The sequence below is a fragment of the Colobus angolensis genome, unplaced genomic scaffold (assembly GCF_000951035.1).
Source record: "Colobus angolensis palliatus isolate OR3802 unplaced genomic scaffold, Cang.pa_1.0 Scaffold369, whole genome shotgun sequence".
Classification (NCBI taxonomy): Eukaryota; Metazoa; Chordata; class Mammalia; order Primates; family Cercopithecidae; genus Colobus; species Colobus angolensis.
The window spans coordinates 1,264,377-1,283,981 of NW_012117032.1; the positions used below are offsets into that span (position 1 = coordinate 1,264,377).

The 19,605-nt window shown below is 39.7% G+C and overlaps 1 protein-coding gene across 1 annotated transcript in view; it reads right to left on the reverse strand.

Moving 5' to 3' along the window:
- Window positions 1-19,605, reverse strand: part of PHLPP1 (PH domain and leucine rich repeat protein phosphatase 1) — a 264,871-nt gene that overhangs the window by 78,309 nt on the left and 166,957 nt on the right. The window contains exons 5-6 of the mRNA XM_011953596.1: window positions 6,899-7,045; window positions 6,050-6,280 (exon numbers count right to left, since the gene is read on the reverse strand). Of these exons, the coding sequence (XP_011808986.1) occupies window positions 6,050-6,280; window positions 6,899-7,045 (378 nt within the window). The remainder of the gene's footprint in view (window positions 1-6,049; window positions 6,281-6,898; window positions 7,046-19,605) is intronic.

Genomic DNA, 19,605 nt, shown 5'->3' on the forward strand with positions numbered 1-19,605 from the left:
GAAATCCAGTATCTAAGATCTATTGAGAAATCATAGAATGATGGAGAAAAATGGGAATCAACACCTCTACGATGAAGCAAGGCACAGCAGAAAACTGGCAGAATCTCTAGCCATAAGAACTAGTGAGCTAACTGACTGAAGTTGCTGTGGATGAGCTATCAGAAAGTAAGTAGTAACAGGGACTACGAACCAAAATAACAAAGACATATTTAGCTTCAAAAGGAAGAAAAATAGATGGAAATGTCAATTTCCAGTTTGTTAGGCTATGTCTAACTCCTTTAGAAACAAACAACAAAAACCATCTACTTTCCATTACAAAGCCAGTAAAGTGCTGAGATGATGACCTTGACTAGAAGAGTATTAATATAGGATGGGTGCAGTGGCTCATGCCTGTAATCCCAACACTTGGGGAGGCAAAGGTGGGCAGTTCACGAGGTCACGAGTTCAAGACCAGCCTGGCCAGCACAGTGAAACCCCATCTCTACTAAAAAAAGTATTAAAAATTAGCTGGGCATGGTGGCATGTGCCTGTAATCCCAGCTACTCGGGAGGCTGTGGCAGGAGAATTGCTTAAACCCAGGAGGCGGAAGTTGTGGTGAGCCAAGATCATGCCACTGCACTCTAGCCTGGGCGACAGAGCGATGCTCTGTCTCAAAAAAAAGAAGAGTATTAATTTAAGTCTGGAGTACAGGAAAAAGCAGTTTCTCTGTAGTGAATTTCTGTCCTTTAAAAAAATAAAATAAAGCTATGGAAAATGAATTAAGAATAATATCCTAAAGCCACTGAAACACAAGGATGAGTTCCAGCAAAGAGCTGGGATTCGTCAACACACAAGCACAGCATATGGCCTTTTCCAATGTCCCTAAGAGGATGTTTTTTTGGCTCCTTCTCTTTTCTGATTCCAGGTTGTAAGATTTAAAAACTGGCCTTGACCCAGCAATCTGCCTATTTCCAAATGCTCACTAGATTACTAGAATGTGCACACAGAATGAAAAAGAAAAAACACATCTCATCTTGGGTACAACAGACTGCAGAAATGGAACAAAGGTCCATCTTCTTCCCAATCTACACTTCGAATAACCTTCAAAATGGCTTTATCATCTTCACTTGAAAAAGCCACACACAATTTCATTCAATTAATACAATTTTATTGTATTAATACTAAAATAATAAGCATTGGTTTAATAAGGAGACAAAAAAATCTATAACAAAAGCAAAGTTAATGTAACGAAAAGGAAAGTTAACATTTGGCTTAAGTTGCTAACTCTCACCATGACTGAAATATCAAGTTTTCAGGCTCACACAGTAATTCAGCTACTTAGGATGAACTATTTTATTATTTGTTTAACTGACAGATAAAACTGTACGTATTTATTGTGTACAGCACGACTTTTGAAATATATGTACACTGTGAAATGACTAATTCTAGCTAGTTCACGTGCACCATCTCACATAGTTATTACTTTTGTAGTGAGAATACTTTACATCCACTCTTAGCATTGTTCAAGAATACAATGTATTATGGCATGGTGTGGTAGCTCAAACTCTGTAATCCTAACACTTTGGGAGGCTGAAGTAGGAGGTTCGTTCGAGACCAGACTGGGCAATAGAGCAAGACCCCATCTCTACAAAAAATAAAAAATTAGCCAGCCGTGGTGGCACATGCTTATACTCCCAGCTATTTAAGAGGCTGGGGCAGGAGGATCAGTCGAACCCAGGAGTTTGGGGCTACAGTAAACCGTGACTGCACCACTGCATTCCAGCTTGGGTAACAAAGTGAGACCCTGTCTCAGAAAAGAAAGAAAAGAAAAGAAAAGAAAAGAAAAGAAAAGAAAAGAAAAGAAAAGAAAAGAAAAGAGAAGAGAAGAGAGAAGAGAAAAAACAAGAATACAAATACAATATATTGTTGACCACAGTCACCATGACATAACTATGACAAACTATTTATTTATTTATTTATTTATTTATTTATTTATTTATTTATTTATTTATTTATTTATTTATTTATTTATTTATTTATTTATTTATTTATTTATAAGTCTCTCGCTCTGTCACCCAGCCTGGAGTGCAGCGGTGCGATCTTGGCCCACTGCAACCTCCACCTCCCGGGTTCAAACAAGTCTCCTGCCTCAGTCTCCTGAGTAGTTGGGACTATAGGTGCACACCACTATGCCGAGCTAATTTTTGCGTTTTTAGTAAAATGCAAAATTTTACTGGGGTTTTACAGGAGAGGTGGGGTTTCACCATGTTGGCCAGGCTGGTCTTGAACTCCTGACCTCAGGTGATCCACCTGCCTCAGCCTCCCAAAGTGCTGAGATTATAGGCATGAGCCACCACGCCTGGCCCGGACAAACTTTTAAGAGGCAAAATATGACTAAAATTCCCTTCTGGCCAGGCATGGTGACTCATGCCTGTAATTCTCAGCACTTGGGGAGTTTGAGGCAGAAGAAGAGCTTGAGCCCAGGAGTTTGAGCCAGCCTAGGTAACAAAGTGAGGCCGCTCTCTCCAAAAAATTTAAAAATTAGCCAAGAGTGGTAGTGTGTACTTGTCATCCCAGCTACATGGGAGGCTGAGGTAGGGGGATCACTTAAGTCCAGGAGATGGAGGCTATAGTGAGCTGTGTTTGTACCACTGCACTCCAGCCTGTGAAGGGCTACGGTGATGGTGACAACAATGATGACCTATGGCTTTGTTGCAGTAAGAGATAAATAAAACAAGGTGTTTTTCAACAGATTTCACAATTTAGTAAAGACAGTCATATGTTTTATGAAATACAGGAAATACAAGTATGTGATAAGTGCCATGGGTGATGTATAAAATGTAGAGAATGGTTTAAAAAAAAAAAGAGGCTATGGAAAAGGAAGCAACTCATCTGATTCCCAAGAGTAGGCAGAATGGAACAGGTGTTCATGGGAGAAGAAAAGCAGGTGCGTGGAAGCAATGGAACAGCCTCTGCATCAAAGAAAACAGCACAGGGTAAGTTTCGTACCTGCCTGAATACTTTCTGCAGGAATGCAGGGGATGTGAGGCTCTGGGCTACAAAGGTGGGTGAGGCAATTAATATTTACCAAGGACTGGACACACTAAGGACTAACACTGGGGCTGAAGGATAAATTATCTATGGTGAAGGAGACCTATTTTCTAAAGTTGTAATTCATGACAGACTGATATATAGTACTCAACCCATACACAGCTCACACCACATGCAACTCACTGTGCAAGTTTGACAACATCTAAATTAGTTGAGGTCGGGTGCGGTGGCTCATGGCTGTAATCCCAGCACTTTGGGAGGCTGAGGCAGGTGAATCACTTGAGATCAGGAGTTCAAGACCAGCCTGGCTAACATGCTGAAACCCTGTCTCTACTAAAACTACAAAAAGTTAGCCGGTCATGGTGATGGGAGCCTGAAATCCCAGCTACTTGGGAGGCTGAGGCAGGAAAATCGCTTGAATCTGGGAGGCGGAGGTTGCAGTGAGCTGAGATCGCACCACTGCACTCCAGTCTGGGCAACAAGAGTGAAATTCTGTCTCAAAAAAAATAATAATAATAACAACAATAAATAAAATAAAATAAAATAAAATATACTAGTTGATTCCCTGTACAACAAGAATCAACTCGTAATGCAGTTGGATATCGTGGCAATGTCAAATCATTATACGTTACCAAAATATTAGTCTCAACTTCTGTACACATCTCATTGTGGAAAAGTCGCGAATAGTTCACTTGCCACCCACAGGTTGGAGGCTCACACATGAGCAGCTCAGAGATACAGCCTCATCCTCAAAGGACTCACATACCAGTGGGCTGAAACCAAATATGAGGGCTTGAATACCCTGAACTAGAGAACCGCAGGCTCTGAGCAAAATTGTGCTTGCTTAGGAGGTTGCACAAAGGAAGCAAATGGCTCAGTTAGAAGACAACAGTCACAGTGAGAAGAAAAAGGAAGCAATGAAAAGAGAGAAACTCATGTAAAAGAAGAGCTGATAGAATCAGCCAAGAGTTGTGTGTCTGGAAGACCAATGAGGTGGTGTTGCTATCAGCAAAAACAGAAATCCATGAGAAAGAACTGGTTGAGTAAGAAAGACACTGAACTCTGTTTTACGTGTATTTGGTTAAATGTGTCAATAGGGAAAACCAAGAAGTTATCTAGCTGGCAGCTTAAGTGGAACTGGTCTCAAGAAGTCAAAGAAGGAATAGGGAAAGACTGGGGAATGATTAAGATCAAGGTGAAAGGTGAGAATGAAACCTGAGAGTATATGCAACCACCAAGGCAGAAAACATGGAGAGAAAGAGAAGTGACCAACAAGTAACAGCCACACTTTGTACAAACAGGAGAAAGAGAAGGAGAAGGAGGAGAGGGGAGGAGGAATTATTAATGATGCCACAGAAGAAATAATACGAAACTCAAAGAACATCAATGCAAAGAAAACAATAATCACTTAATCTGATGTAACATTTCCATTAAGGGGTGAGAAAAAAAAACTCAACAAAAGTAGCCCTTTACTTAGAGAAACTAAGCAAGACTCTCCTTAAATTACTCCACTAGCTTTGATTTTAAGTATTAAGGCAGAATTAGGCTGGGTGTGGTGGCTCATGTCTGTAATCCCAGCACTTTGAGAGGTCAAGGCAGGTGGATCACTTGAGGTCAGGAGTTCAAGACCAGCCTGGCCAACATGGTGAAACCTGTCTTTACTAAAAATACAAAAACTAGCCAGGTGTGGTGGCAGGCACCTCTAATCCCAGCTACTCAGGAGGCTGAGGGAGGAGAATCTCTTGAATCCAGGAGGTAGAGGTTGCAGTGAGCTGAGATCATGCCACTGCACTCCAGCCTGGGTGACAGAGAGAGACTCTTGTCTCAAAAAACAAAAACAGAAGCAAAAACAAAAACAATAAACAACAAATAAAGTATTAAGGCAGAATTAGAACCAATCTGATCTGATTTTCCCCTCCTCAGCTCACGGGCAAGGAAGGAAGCAGTTACTCATGGTCATGCAACATTTACAGAGTGTCTAATGTCTATTCTGGTATTTAAATATCCTATAGGTGATGTCATCTAAAAAGACTCAAGTTAGAACTATGAATCTTAAGAATTTATAAAGCTCTAAGACTTATTACTTGTAGACATTTTAGATTGATCTTACATGTCAGCTAATTCACACCAAGAAAAATGATGTCTTCCTTCATGTACCAGGTAACTCAGAAATCATCTCATTCTTGTTACCTGAGGTCAGTGCAAGCCATTGTCCTTGGCTCTAATGAAATTCTACCACTGGTGGATGAATAAAATAGGGCTTAAATTCTGGAATATGAGGGTTTTCTAAATAGAAGGAACTCAGAGGCAAGTAACGTAAACAATTTGGAAAGCATGTTAACAAAGTGTTTAGAGTTCCTTATCTTGTTACATTCCAAGAAATTCTCAAAAATCAGATAAATTATAACTACTTTAACTTCCAAATTAAGAATTTTATATCTGCAAATTGCTAATACTTCCTAGGAAGGACAGGTCTGATTCCTTTATTCTGAGGAAAGGTGAAGCCAAGCAATTCTTGGCTATGGGAAGGTACGGGTTTCCTTGGCTGAGCCATACGAATGGAGAAGAAAGGGAGCAAAAGGTGATGCTACTTTACACTGATGAAACTGAACACGCCTGAGTATTTGGGAGGCTGAGGCAGGAAGATCACCTGAGCCCAGGAGTTTGGGGCTAAAGTGAGCTCTGAGCGCATCATTGCACTCCAGGCGGAGCATGAGAGCAAGGCCCTATCTCTTTAAAAACAGCAACAACAAAAAATACAAAACAAAAACAAAAAACAGCTCTTTCACTCAACTGGGTTCTAATTTGCAAAACAAAGACCTTCAAGACATACATCAGTGAGAAAGTCTCCAGTAACAGCAAACCCTACTATTAATCATAATTCTTCCCTCTAGGCAGAAATAGAAAAATGGGTCCACATTCAGTTACCCAGTCTGTTTGACTTGGTTAATAACCTACTCCCCACCCCTGCAATATAAGCCAACAGCTCAAATGAGATCTATTTCTCAAAAATGGTTACCTTAGATCCACATGTTTAATATGAGGCATTTTTCTTAAAGCCTGTAGCCTAAGGGTCTCCATACAGTTTCCGGACATACAAAGTTTATCCACAGCAGTCAATTTCTCCAATACTTCTGGAATGTCAGTAAATTCATTGAAAGAAAGACCCAGATAACTAAGCTGCTTCATGTTCTCCAACTCAGCAGGAAGGGACTGGAGAAAGTTTCCATCCAACAAAAATGTCTGTAAGCTATTAGAGAAAACATAAGAATTATAAAGAGAATGTATAAATTTTACATCTTTATTATCAACATACAAGTTCCATAGTGTAGATCATATTACCAGAAAATGTATTACTCTTTGCAAAATGCCTAAGGGCAGGGCCTGAGGCAATAATGGACCAAAGAGAAATAATCAGAGATAAGCATCTTAATCTTTTATTGAAAATGGAAATTATGACTAGCTTTCCCAATTTGAATAGGCTTAAATGGGAGCAACATGAGCTAACTGTGATATAAATTGATTCAGATATCCTTTGGGCTTTCCTTATTTCTCAAAATTAATTTCTAAGTCTTTGAATTCAATATAACTCAGAAAAATGAGAACATAACCCACATTCCATGTTTAGACATACTCATTTGCAGAGATCTTCAGTTCTAAACAAGAATATTTAATTTTTTACAAGACTGTAAAGAGTATAAATCCAACACATGAACTCCGTACAGACTATACAGTCCCTGATCTCTTGATTTGGGGCCAAGACTTATATGACCAACATAACAAGTTAACTAATCTCATGTGCTACACCCCCAATGCAGCTTCCCTGGGGTTTCTGGATATACCCGCCAGTGGGGTTTGAGGTACACACTTGTGCATCACTCCAACGGCTGCTGGGACCGATCGCAGGGCATTGCAGGACACATTCAGCTCTGCCAGGGTTGGAATACTGCAGACTGCTAGTGGGAAGTCCCCTAAATGATTATTGGAAAGATTAAGACTCTTCAACTTGGTGAACCTATTAAAATAAAGCAAAACCAAAAGGGAAAAAAGAGACAAATGTCACTAACATCATAATTTTAGCACAGCCTAAGAGATAATCTAGCCCAACTCCCAAATTCAACTGAAAAGGAAATGCAGGCCCCAGAGAGGTTAAGGAGCAGCAGCGCTGGAATGCACATCTGCTGACTCTAAGGCCAGTGCTTTACCTAAAATGTAAACATTCTATCTAAAAACAAACTTTTCCCTCTAAAATAAGGTTGAATATTTCAGGAAGTGAATTCTGCTGGAGTAAGTTTTTTAGCAGTATCTCAATTAGCTTAATTAACACAGTGTAAATGGCCCCAGTGAATGAGGAAAGGGACCAGGCAGAGCTGGAGTTAGTCCTTCTGGAGTCCGTGCTGTTGCAGACAAGTCAAAACCTTCTGTTTCATGTTTCTCAAACCCAAAAGTGAAATAATAAAAACTTATCAAAACAATACTCTCTCTAAGGTAAACAGGACTTTGCAGTTCCAAATTTAACAGCCAATTATCAGCTGGGCACGGTGGCTCAGGCCTGTAATCCTAGCACTTCGGGAGGCCGAGATGAGTGGATCACTTGAGACCAGGAGTTCGGGACCAGCCTAGCCAACATGGTGAAACCCTGTCTCTACCAAAAACACAAAAAATTGGCTGGGCATGGTGGTGCACGCCTGTAATCTCAGCTACTCGAGAGGCTGAGGCACAAGAGACTCTCTGGGAGGTGGAGGTTGCAGTGAGCTGAGACTGCTCTCCTGGAATATATAGCCTGGCGATAGAGTCAGACTCTATCTCAAAAGAGAACCAATTATTATTCGTCGATCTCAATACAGTACTTGACTGACGCTGCTGACCATCCACCCTTCTTCTTAGCTCTCTTAAGCCCTCTTCTCCTGTATTACCTTCCTTTTCTTCATCTTTTCTTCCCCAACCCAAATTGAAGTAATCTTCATAGATAGTTTTTTTTATCAGTTTCATGCTCTCTCTACACTGTTTTCCTTGGAAATGTTTTGACTCCTAAGCGAACAATTCTCTCAGTCCTGTCACACGCTGGCTCCTCTCCTGAGCTACCCTACATTTCCAGCCCAAAACTGAACTTACCATCTTTATTCCAAACTGGCACTTCTTTTTGCTCTATTTTTGTTAATAGCCCTTTCATTTTCACAGTTGCCCAAGCAACTTAAGCAATTAAAGAAGCTATCTTTCACTTTTTACTTCTTCCTGCACTCTTACATTTGGCCTATCAACGACCTCTACACCATCTCTAAATGAGGTAAGAATCAGATCAGTGACTGCGTTATGCTAATTCCTTTAAAAACCACCCACATCTAATACTAGACAGTATGCACTCTGCCTAGAAGAGACACACACACTCCAAAAATAAACGCAATTCAACCCAATCAGCATATGTTAAGCTGTATTCTGAATAGTTAAATAAAAGTTGATTCTAAAGAGAAAGTTGACAATGTACCTATTTGACAGGTTGAGTGTTACCTTGATTTTTAAATAATACCTGTTTACTTGGATGGCTGAGTATAATAGAATAGTATTTTAAATTAAAAAAAAAATCACTTAGGAAAGAATTATTGCTAAATCTGAATAATCGTTTTTAAACTGTTTTATATTAGAGCCATCAGGACTTCTTAAAGAATGCTTATCCTCAGCCGGGTGCAGTGGCTCATGCCTGTAATCCCAGCACTTTGGGAGGCCGAGGTGGGCAGATCACTTGAGGTCAGGAGTTCAAGACCAGCCTGGCCAACATGGTGAAACTTCGTCTCTACTAAAAATACAAAAAAAAATTAGCCAGCCATGTTGGCAGGCACCTGTAGTCCCAGCTACGAAGGAGGCTGGGGCAGGAGAATTGCTTGAACACAGGAGACGGAGGTTGTGGTGAGCTGAGATCACACCTTTGCACTCCAGCCTGGGCGATAGAGCGAGACTCCATCTCAAAAAAAAAAAAGCCTACCCTCTATTCTGATTATTTATAATCACTGCAAAAACACAAGCTAGAATTACAGTCTCTTATTCCTAGTCCAGTGATTCTAAAAGCATGCTTGGGGGACCCCAGAAGAGGTATCCGAGACCCTTTCAGAAGATCCATATGGTCAAACTATTTTTATAACAATACTAAGATGTTACTTGCTTTGTGCCACTTTCTTCCCCACACCTGTCACTCGTATTTCAGTAGAGTTCCAGACAGTACCTGCTTTTGTAATAGCACACCTGATAGAACACAGAAAGAGATATGAGAATCCAGCCAGATATTAAAAGAATCGCCAAAATAGAAAACAATGACACTCTGGCCGGGTGCAGTGGCTCACACCTGTAATCCCAGCACTTGGGAGGTTGAGGCAGGTGGATTACCTGAGGTCAGGAGTTTCAGACCAGCCTGGCCAACATGGTGAAACCGTCTCTACTAAAAATACAAAAATTAGCTGGGCATGGTGGCGTGCGTCTGCAGTCCCAGCTTCTCAGGAGGCTGAGGCAGGAGAATCACTTGAACTTGGGAGGTGGAGGTCACAGTGAGCCATTGCATTCCAGCCTGGGTGACAGGAGTAAAACTCTGTCTCAAAAAAAAAAAAAAAGAAAACAATGACAGCCTTCTTACTATTTCTGTTTTGAAAAACTGTTTTTTTATTTAAAAAGTTACTAAAAATGTCATTTATGTTAATATACTTTATTACTGTCTAAATGAATTAATATACATTAAGATATTTCTTTCTTTCTTTTTTGAGAAAGGGTCTCTATTGACAAGGCTGGAATGCAGTGGTGGGATCATGGGTCACTGCAGTCTCAACCTCCTGGGGTCAGGTGATCCTCCCACCTCAGCCTCCTGAGTAGCTGGGACTACATGCACGCACCACCAAACCCAGCTAATTTTTGTATTTTTTGTAGAGACGAAGTTTTGCCATTTTGCCCAGGATGGTTCCGAACTCCTGGGCTCAAGTGATCTGCCTGTCTTGGCCTCCCAAAGTGTTGGAACTAAATACATGAGTTATCATGCCTAGCCTAAAATATTTCTTTTCTTTTTATGAGATGGAGTCTAGCTCTATTGCCCAGGCTGGAGTGCAGTGGCGTGATCTCGGCTCACTGCAACCTCCACCTCCTGGGTTGCAATTATCCTGCCTCAGCCTCCCAAGTAATGGGATTACTCTACAGGTGCCCAGAACCACGTCTGGCTAATTTTTGTATTTTTAGTAGAGACAGGGTTTCACTATGTTGGCCAGGCTGGTCTCGAACTCCTGACCTCAGGTGATCCTCCACCTTGGCCTCCCAAACTGTTGGGATTACAGGCGTGAGCCACTGCACCCAGGCTATATTTCTTAGTTTAAATTTATAATTCAGCAAATACCGATACATATAATTGACTTAAATAAAAGTTGCTTAAGGGCCTCAATATTTTAGAGAGCAAAGGAGTCCTGAAATAAGATTGCTATTTAAAACACAGTACATCCAGTTAAATTTAAATTTCAGATAAACAATAAATATTTTTAAGAGTATGTCCCAAACATTACATCATGGAGCACACTTACACTGAAAAAAGTTATTCAATGTTTATATGAAATTCAAATTTAACTGGTGCTTCCTCCCCTAGCCTCCTAATCTAAATCTGGCAACTCTATCTGATACAAAATGTTTATCCTAGGCATCCCAGATGAAACTGCTGTTCTAGTCCAAACAAAAACAGCATTCCACTTTCTAGATATTTTTCCCCATTTGAGAGAATGGGCCAGTTTAAAAATTTGCATGCAAGTAAATTAACTCAAAAAAAAGTTCCTCTAGGAAGAAAAATATCCACTAGACATTATCCAACATAACAGAGCACGGAAACTTTTCCAAAGTGGGGAACAGAAAGACTGCAGAGCTAGTAATTACTCAAGATGAGAAATGAAAGTATTGGCTTTTGGAAACGCATAGGTCAATAACTTGGGGGGTGGTGGTGTTTAATTCATTTGTGCAAACAAATTTACTAGGATATCACTCCTGAGGATAAAGGAAAGCAGCAACATGCTGAATGAGTAAAATGCAGTTAACAAGTTTTAAATGGAAAAGAAGGCTGGGTGGAGTGGTTCATGCCTGTAATCCCAGCACTTTGGGAGGCCGAGGCGGGTGGATCATCTGAGGTCAAGACTTCGAGACCAACCTGGCCAAAATGTTGAGACCCCATCTCTACTAAAAATACAAAAATTAGCTGAACGTGGTGGCAGGTGCTTGTAGTCCAGCTACTCGGCAGGCTGAGGCAGGAGAAGCATTTGAACCAGGGAGGCAGAGGTTGCAGTGAGCCAAGATCATGCCAATGCACTCCGGCCTGGGTGACAAAGCAAGGCTCCGTCTCCAAACAAAATAAATAAATAGAAAAGAAAAAAAAAAACTCTTAACAAGTGTCTCCCATTCATTTTATGTACGTATGAACATTGTGAAAGTGATAATGGTCACCACCTCTAATCATAAAGAGAAAGATAAAACCATTCTCTGTATCAGCTAAATGAGAAAACACTACTAGATTTATGTAAAGAGGACTGCCCTCAGTCCTAGGTGCCAAGTGCCCCCTACAGAACAAGGAATCGGGGCACCCTTTTCCTAGAGCTGCAAGGTCCAGTATAATACCACAAGTGCCAGGTAGCACTGAGCACCTGAAATGGGACTAGTCCAAATGGAGATGCTCTTGAAATACAAAATACAGAGTAGATTTCAAAGACTGAGTACAAAAAAGAAGAATGTAAACTATCTCATTAACTTTTTAGAACTGATAACAATTGATACATTGGCTTAAATGAGGATATATTATTGAAATTACATGTGGCTCATATTATATTCCCATTGGAGAAGTGCCCTCTCCATACTAAGAGTAAGCAGGAGACTGGAATTCCTTACCCTGCACACCAACCTTGCCTCTAGAGCTTGTGTGGGTTCTTCCCTGGGTTCATCCTCCCACCAGTGTGTGCATCCATGTGCCCTAGCATGGGCAGAGGTTGGACATATGGGTTGCAGTGTCCACACCCCTGTTATGGTAAGGAACGGAGCTGGAGGAGGGAAGAGAAGAGGTGGGGTCCCTGGCCCAGCTCTGCACATGTTATCACATTCAGTGCAGAATCCCTGGGAGTCTGAGGATTCTAAATTGGAATCTGTGCTTCCAGGACATTATTTTTATATTTGACAAGGTAGGGGGAGAGAACATATTTTACTTAACAGTTTCTTAGCTTGGTTATAACTTAAATATTCAGATATATGGTATGTGGCTCTCCATTTATACTTTTACCCTAGACCTATAAATTTTAAGAGCTGATTCTGACTTAAAAGTATCCTCAAAGTCTTGCTCCTTCTCACTACATTCTCCAGCCCCTTTGCATTCCTCACTGTGCAGCCAATCCCCCAAACTCTTCCCAGAGAAGGACATGGTATTCAGCAGAGACTTATCAAATAAAGCATAGATTGTTTCTGAGAACTTAAGTTCTTGATCAGAACGTATCAACCAACATCAACTAGTGGTAAGTACCCCTTAGCCTTCTTAGAGTTCCACTTTTCCTTTCTAGATGTGGAAAGCAGTCAGATTATAGGACATTTGCAGATCCAAATACCCTTTCAGGGAAAAACAGAGGGGAGGTCCACAAAGAATTCACTTCCCTCGAGTATCTGAAATGAGTGAAACACATACTTGGAAGCAATGTTTAAGTTATGAGAGATAAGAGATCAAAAGGGTGAATGGATGACCTTTCCTCACTTTACCTTCATTTAAAAAGAATGAAAAGGAGACAGCCAGGTGACAGCACCCTAGTATAGAGGAAAAGTCTAGCAATCTCTGTAACAAAATATAAGACTTTCAGATCTGCCATAATAGGTAAGCCAGGTATTTTTATTAATTAATTCATTCATTATTTTGAGACAGGGTCCACTGTGTCAGCCAGGCTGGAGTGCAGTGGTGTGATAATGGCTCACTGCAGTCTTGACTTCCCAGGCTCCAGCAATCCCACTTCAGCCTCACAAGTAGGTGGGACCACAGGTGTGCACCACCACATCCAGCTAATTTTTGTATTTTTGGTAAAGACAGGATTTCTCTATGTTTCCCAGGCTGGTCTCAAAGGCCTGAGCTCAAGCAGTCTACCTGCCTCAACCTACCAAAGTGCTGGGATTGCAGGTGTTAGCAACCATGCTTGGCCAGGTAAGCCAGATAAATGATGAAATGCACACAGACCCAGATTCCAAGATCAAATTGACTGGTTTTAGAAAGAATATATAAATATATATATACACACACACACACATGCACATACACATTTTGTGAAATATTTTAAATAATTTTATTTTAAACTAATATTTCAGTGCTACCATTGCATTCAATGAGGCTACAGATATTTCTTCATAGCTGTTCAACGTAGGTAAGTGGAAGAGAATCAGAGCATCACAGAATTTAAGATTACTAAAAAACATTTTAATGATGATTGTACTAACTAGGGTGGTCAGTTTATAATCATAGCCAGGGACAATTCTACTTGATGTTTTAAAAGGACAAGAAACTTGTGGCTTTTAAAAAACATCATGCCTGTAATCCCAGCATTTGGGGAGGCAAACAAAGGAGGGAGGACTGTTTGAGCCCAGGAGTCCAAGACTAGCCTGGGCAACACAGGGAGATCCCATCTCTAAAAACGGTAAAATAAAATTAGCCAGGCAGGGTGGTATGTGCCTGTGGTCCCAGCTACTTGGGAGGCTGAGGTGGCAGGATGGCTTGAGCCCAGAGGTTGAGGCTGCAGTGAGCTGTGACTGTGCCACAGCACTCCAGCCTATGCAACAGAGTGAGACTCTACCTAAAAAAAGAAAAAATAGGCCGGGTGCAGTGGCTCACGCCTGTAATCCCAGCACTTTGGGAGGCTGAGGCAGGCAGATCACGAGGTCAGGAGATCGAGACCATCCTGGCTAACATGGTGAAACCCCATCTCTACTAAAAAAATACAGAAAATTAGCCGGGCATGGTGGCAGGCACCTGTGATCCCAGCTACTCAGGAGGCTGAGGCAGGAGAATGGTGTGAACCCAGAAGACGGAGCTAGTAGTAGGCCGAGATGTGCCACTGCACTCCAGCCTGGGCGACAGAGCAAGACTCCATCTCAAAATATATATATATATATATATATATATATATATATATATATAAAGAAAAAATAAAAATAAAAACAAAAAGAAAATCCCCATGTTGAAACTTAATCCCCAATGTGATAAGAGATAGGGTCTTTAGGAGGTAATTAGGTTATGAGGGTCTGTCCTTACAATTGGGATTAGTGCCCCTGTAAAATAAATTGAAGCGAGCAGCCTTGCCCCTTCAGCCATGTGAAGACACAAGGAAAAAGTTGCATCCTTGAAGCACAGAATGAGTCCTCACCAGACACCAAACCTGCTGGCGCCTTGATCTTGGACTTCACAGCCTCCAGAACTGTAAGTAATAAATTTCTGTTGTTTACAAATTATCCATTCTGAGGTAAATTGTTATAGCAGTCCAAACAGACTAAAGCAGTGGATATATCTTTCTTTTTTCTCATGTGTTACTGAAAAATGAGAATAGAAGGGGCCTTTGAAGTCACTTTCTTTAATTTTCCAAGCTCATAGATTAAAAAAAAAAAAAACAAGCACATAGAAACTGTATGACTACTGCATGCAATTATAAATCTACTGCCTTTTGATGTCATTACAACTTTTCATTTCTCCTCCTCCTCTTTTGTTAAAGTTTATTAAAGAGTTTAATATAAATAAATATCTATCACTCATAATTCTAAGCCACAGGTCAAAGAATGGCCTCAGGACAGCACTATCTTACCATTCTCATTTTCCCCTACCAAGAGTAGCATTATCAGTAATGGAGGACAGTGAATATTCTGAACACTGTATTTACATTCAAACCAATTCAAGCACAGCTCAGTGCTCCCAAACTACTCAACAACCTGAAAAGACTGACTTCACTTTCCAGGACAAGCAGTAGGTTTTAAAGAAAGAAATATAACTCATGTTCATTTGTTCTACAATATAGAGTTCACACTACAGAAAAGAAGTTAACATTTATGCAGCACATAATCAAGAGTAATATTAATGATTAAAATGAAGTTACTTCAGTCACAATATTATATTTAGCAAATAGCAATGAGGTCTGACTTCAAAGGCACACTTTTAGTTATTGATACCAAATATCACAGAAAAGCACAATCAACTAAGTATACTTGATAGAGACAGAAAACTGTAATTGTAGTATGTCTGCAAACAAACCTGAAGTCTCTTTCAAACTAGGTATCCTAAGTGCCCTATAACAAAGTGCAAAGGCTGGTGCCATGCAAACTCCAGCACTTTGGGAAGCTGAGGCAGGAGGACCACTTGAGGCCAGGAGCTCAAGACCAGAGTGGGCAACACAGCGAGATCCCATCTCTACTAAAAAAATTTTAAGTTAGTTGGGTGTGGTGATGTACACCTGTAATCCTAGCTACTCGGTTAGATCACTTGAGCCAAGGAGCCTGAGGCAGTAATAAGCTGTTGATCATGCCACTGTGATCCAGCTGGAGCCACAGAGTAAGACCCTGTCTCTAAAATAAACAAATTAAACAAACAAACAAAAATGTGTATGACTGTTTGCCAAGGGTGGGGCCCTCAAGTGACAAAAGGTCAAAGTGGGGACAGGGAAGAGATGGTAGAATTAAGCTGATACTATCACTATTACATTACTGACTGCTTTAATTTGTACTTCCTACTATATTTACATTATAAAATGAAAGTACAGTAACAATGACATTGTACATTTAGACACAAAATATGCTAAACTATCTAGGGGTGTGATCTACTAGTGTTCCTACCTTTTCCTTCCTTTCTCCAACTTCATAGCCATGACTAATCAATGGCAGAGCCAGAACAGCAAACCTTCAAACTGCTATTGAGAGAATAGAGCAATCGGTTCCGTCCCTGTATTTTCTTAGTTTCCCTTTTAATCTAGACAACAGTAGACCATGTAAATGTATCACTGTCTACACTTGACTTTCAATGGAATTTTCCCCCAGTTACTAAATTTTGAGGTGTAATCTTCCAAGCTACTCCCTTAAGCAAATTATTTAACTCTATAAAAGGGAAGAGTGTTTAGTTTCTTAATCAGAAAAGTTTAAATGCACCAAATTCATGCATCCAACTTCCCTACCTTTATTAGGTAAATATAAAGTTTTTGTTTTGTTTTTGAGACGGAGTCTCACTCTGTCACCCATGCTGGAATGCAGTGGTGCTATCTCAGCTCACTGCAACCTCCACCTCCCAGGTTCAAGCAATTCTTCTGCCTCAGCCTCCCGAGTAGCTGGGACTACAGGTGCCTGCCACCACGCCCAGCTAATTTTTGTATTTTCAGTAGAGACAGAGTTTCACCATTTTGGCCAGGCTGGTCTCGAACTCCTGACATTGTGATCCACCCACTTTGGCCTTCCAAAGTGCTGGGATTACAGGCATGAGTCACCGCACCCAGCCAATATAAAGGTTTTTAAAACAAGTAAACCACGGTTCAACAAACTTATTTGATTCTGGCCTCTAAAAAACTAGTTGGGAGTCAATGCTCATTAGAAAATGAAGTGGAGCCATTTTTATCCAAGGGCAGGAAAGAAAGCAAAAAGCACCAATGTTTTACAGTATCAAAGTTGAAAGAAAGAAACAAATATACAAAAATGCTACCAATCCTCACATACTTCCTCCTTCTGGGCTTGTTTTGTCATAAGATGTACTTAATCTTTCATTTTCTTAACATGCATTCAATCTATCTATACTCAAAAATGTATGTACAAAGCTATTTTTGCATGTGAGCTACAGGGAATGGCTATATATGCTTGTACATATTTAGGAAATAAAATCAAATAAACAGCATGATGACTATTTGGAGACACAGTATTAATTAGCTTTAGATATATCTAAGTCTTGAGTAATTTTTCTTCCAGGAACTAGGGATAGATACAATACACTTGAAAACTTGACTAAAATAACAGTATGATGGAAGTAGTTGTACTTTTAAACCTATTCCAAATGTGCTCAAAATGGGTGTCACAAGTAACACCCAGGAAGAGAAAACCATACTTGTTTTAGTCAATGATTCTAATAGAGAGAAATCAATATTATTCACCACAAATGGGTCAATTAAAAAGACTCCCTAAGTAAATAAATTTCCATTTCACAGTAACAGACCGTGTTTAACTTGTTTTTTCCTCTGTGGGGCACATGCTAGCCCACTTTGGAAATTATGAGGCTTCAGTATTAAGCAATGAAGGAGCTGCTCAACGGCTGGACTTGTAAGTCTCGCTCTGGGCCTGTCCCCTACTTTGCATCAATTATGAAAAGCAGGATCCCTAATGACTTTGAGTGGCTCTGCCTTAGTAGGGAGTTGCCAGGATGTCAGTGCTCTGTAAGACTCACTATATTTTCTTTTAAGAGAAAGATTTTATTTGATTACCAAAACAAGAATGCTCTTTTTAACAAGGTGAGTCAAACTATAGAAGCATATAAAGAAAAAGTTAACAGTCTCTCCCACTTCATTTCAAATCCCACCCTCCTGAGATAAGCAGTGTCAACAGTTCGGTCTATATCCTTCCAAAGCTTTTCCTCCTTACAGCTGCATAAATAGGAGATAGCTCCCTCCACATATTTTTGAATGAGATTATACCACATATATTTTTTCTACAAATTGTTTACTCACCCAGTACAAACAAATCATCTTACTGAGTCAGTACATAAAAACCAACTTAATCTTTTTGACAGCTGCATAATACAAAGAGTACAAATGTACCATAATTTATTCCGTTCGTCCACTGATTGACATTAGGAGTACTCCTAGTTTTTCTGCTGTTACAATTCTGCAAGAAACATCCATTCATGTATCTGGTTGTGCATCAATAATTTTACTTTACAGTACTTATAGGTGCCTATTAGGCCTTATCCTTAATTCTGAAATCCAAGAGATTCTGAAAATTGAAAGATTTTTAATTGACTCATGTGGTGGCAAAAGCTGATTTGAACTGATGTGAATATCATTTGATCTCTCTAGAAACATGAATGTGTCTACTTATGGGATGCTCTCTCAAACCCTGCTGGAGGTGTCACATAATGTACAGTATATGTACCATGTTATCTCCATTTAATCGGAAAACACAACTGTCCTCAAGAGTTTTGATAAGGGACTGTGAACCTATACTTCTAAAAGTATAACTGATGGCATCAAGAGTATGTAAAGTTTAAATATGTACTACAAAACTACAAAAAAAAGTTACAGAAATTCATACTCCCATTCAGTCATGTAAGAAAGGGTCCCTTTCCCCATGCTAGCACTTAATGTTAGCATCTTTTCAACCATTGCCAATCTAATGGGCAAAAATTACATAGGTCATTTCAATTTTTATTTTTCAGTAAAGTTGAGTCGCTTTTTGCAAAGAAGAAAATGGTAATTGCAAATCTTCTTTGAAATACACATTCATATCCTTTGCCCACTTTTCTATTGGACTGTTCACCTACCACTTAGTTTGCAGGCATTCCCTGAATACCACCTGCCGTGTACTGTCAAATGCTACAAACACGCCCTGCCAGCCTGCTGTCTGGTGTTTCCCACTCTGTTCATGGTGACTTTTGGCACACACTATTTTTTTTTTTTTTAATTTTTATTTGCTCAAATTTGGCAATCTTTTCCTTTATGGGATCTCTGTTTTTAACTTTGCTCGAGAAGGTCCTCTCATTCTACCCAAAGTGGTACAAATGTTCTCTTAACGTTTCCTTCTAACATGTAGATATATTTTATTTTTTACATTTGGATCCTAATTCCAACTGACATGTTTTACAAGAAATGTCAGGTGGAGGGCCAACTATTTTCTTTCTGGTAGCTAGCTATGTTACCAACATTTATTAAATAAGTCATTCTTTCTTTTTTTTTTTTTCTTTTTTGAGATGTGGTCTTGCTCTCTCAAAAATAAATAAATACATAAATAGATAACATCAACCTTATCCATTCAATTAAAATAAATTTTATATACTAGGGGAAGGGAGAACAAAAAGAGAAAGCTTAATGCTTTTCCAATAAAATAGAAAAGCTTGGGTAAAAATGAATTACACTTAAACTTTATGTTTCTCTACTTTTTTCCAAAAGAATTTATAAAACCAAGCACAGTTGTTGTTCTTAAGAGCACACCTTGTGGTTTTGAGACCATTAAGTTTGACAGAGTAACTTTTCTTTTTTATCTTTAGAAGAAATAATCTTGGGAAGTGTATCAAAGTGCTTTTAAAAATGTGTATTGAATATATCTGCTCTTTAGAAACAACAGTTAAATGGACGAATGAGAGACAGAGACCCCCAGTAAGCAACTTCCTTTCCCATGAACTCCTCAAATTCCGATTCCTTTCATGTGCTGCTTCTTTGGCTTGGTAAGTTTGTCCTACAGCCATGTTTTAATATTCTTGCCCCATCCAACTATGATATAGGGCAACCTGTATGTGAAATAATAGTCACATAAGGAAGCCAAATAATTTCTAAAACACATGAGAGAGGCTGTCTCTCCTGGATAAGGAAAGGAAGGAATACC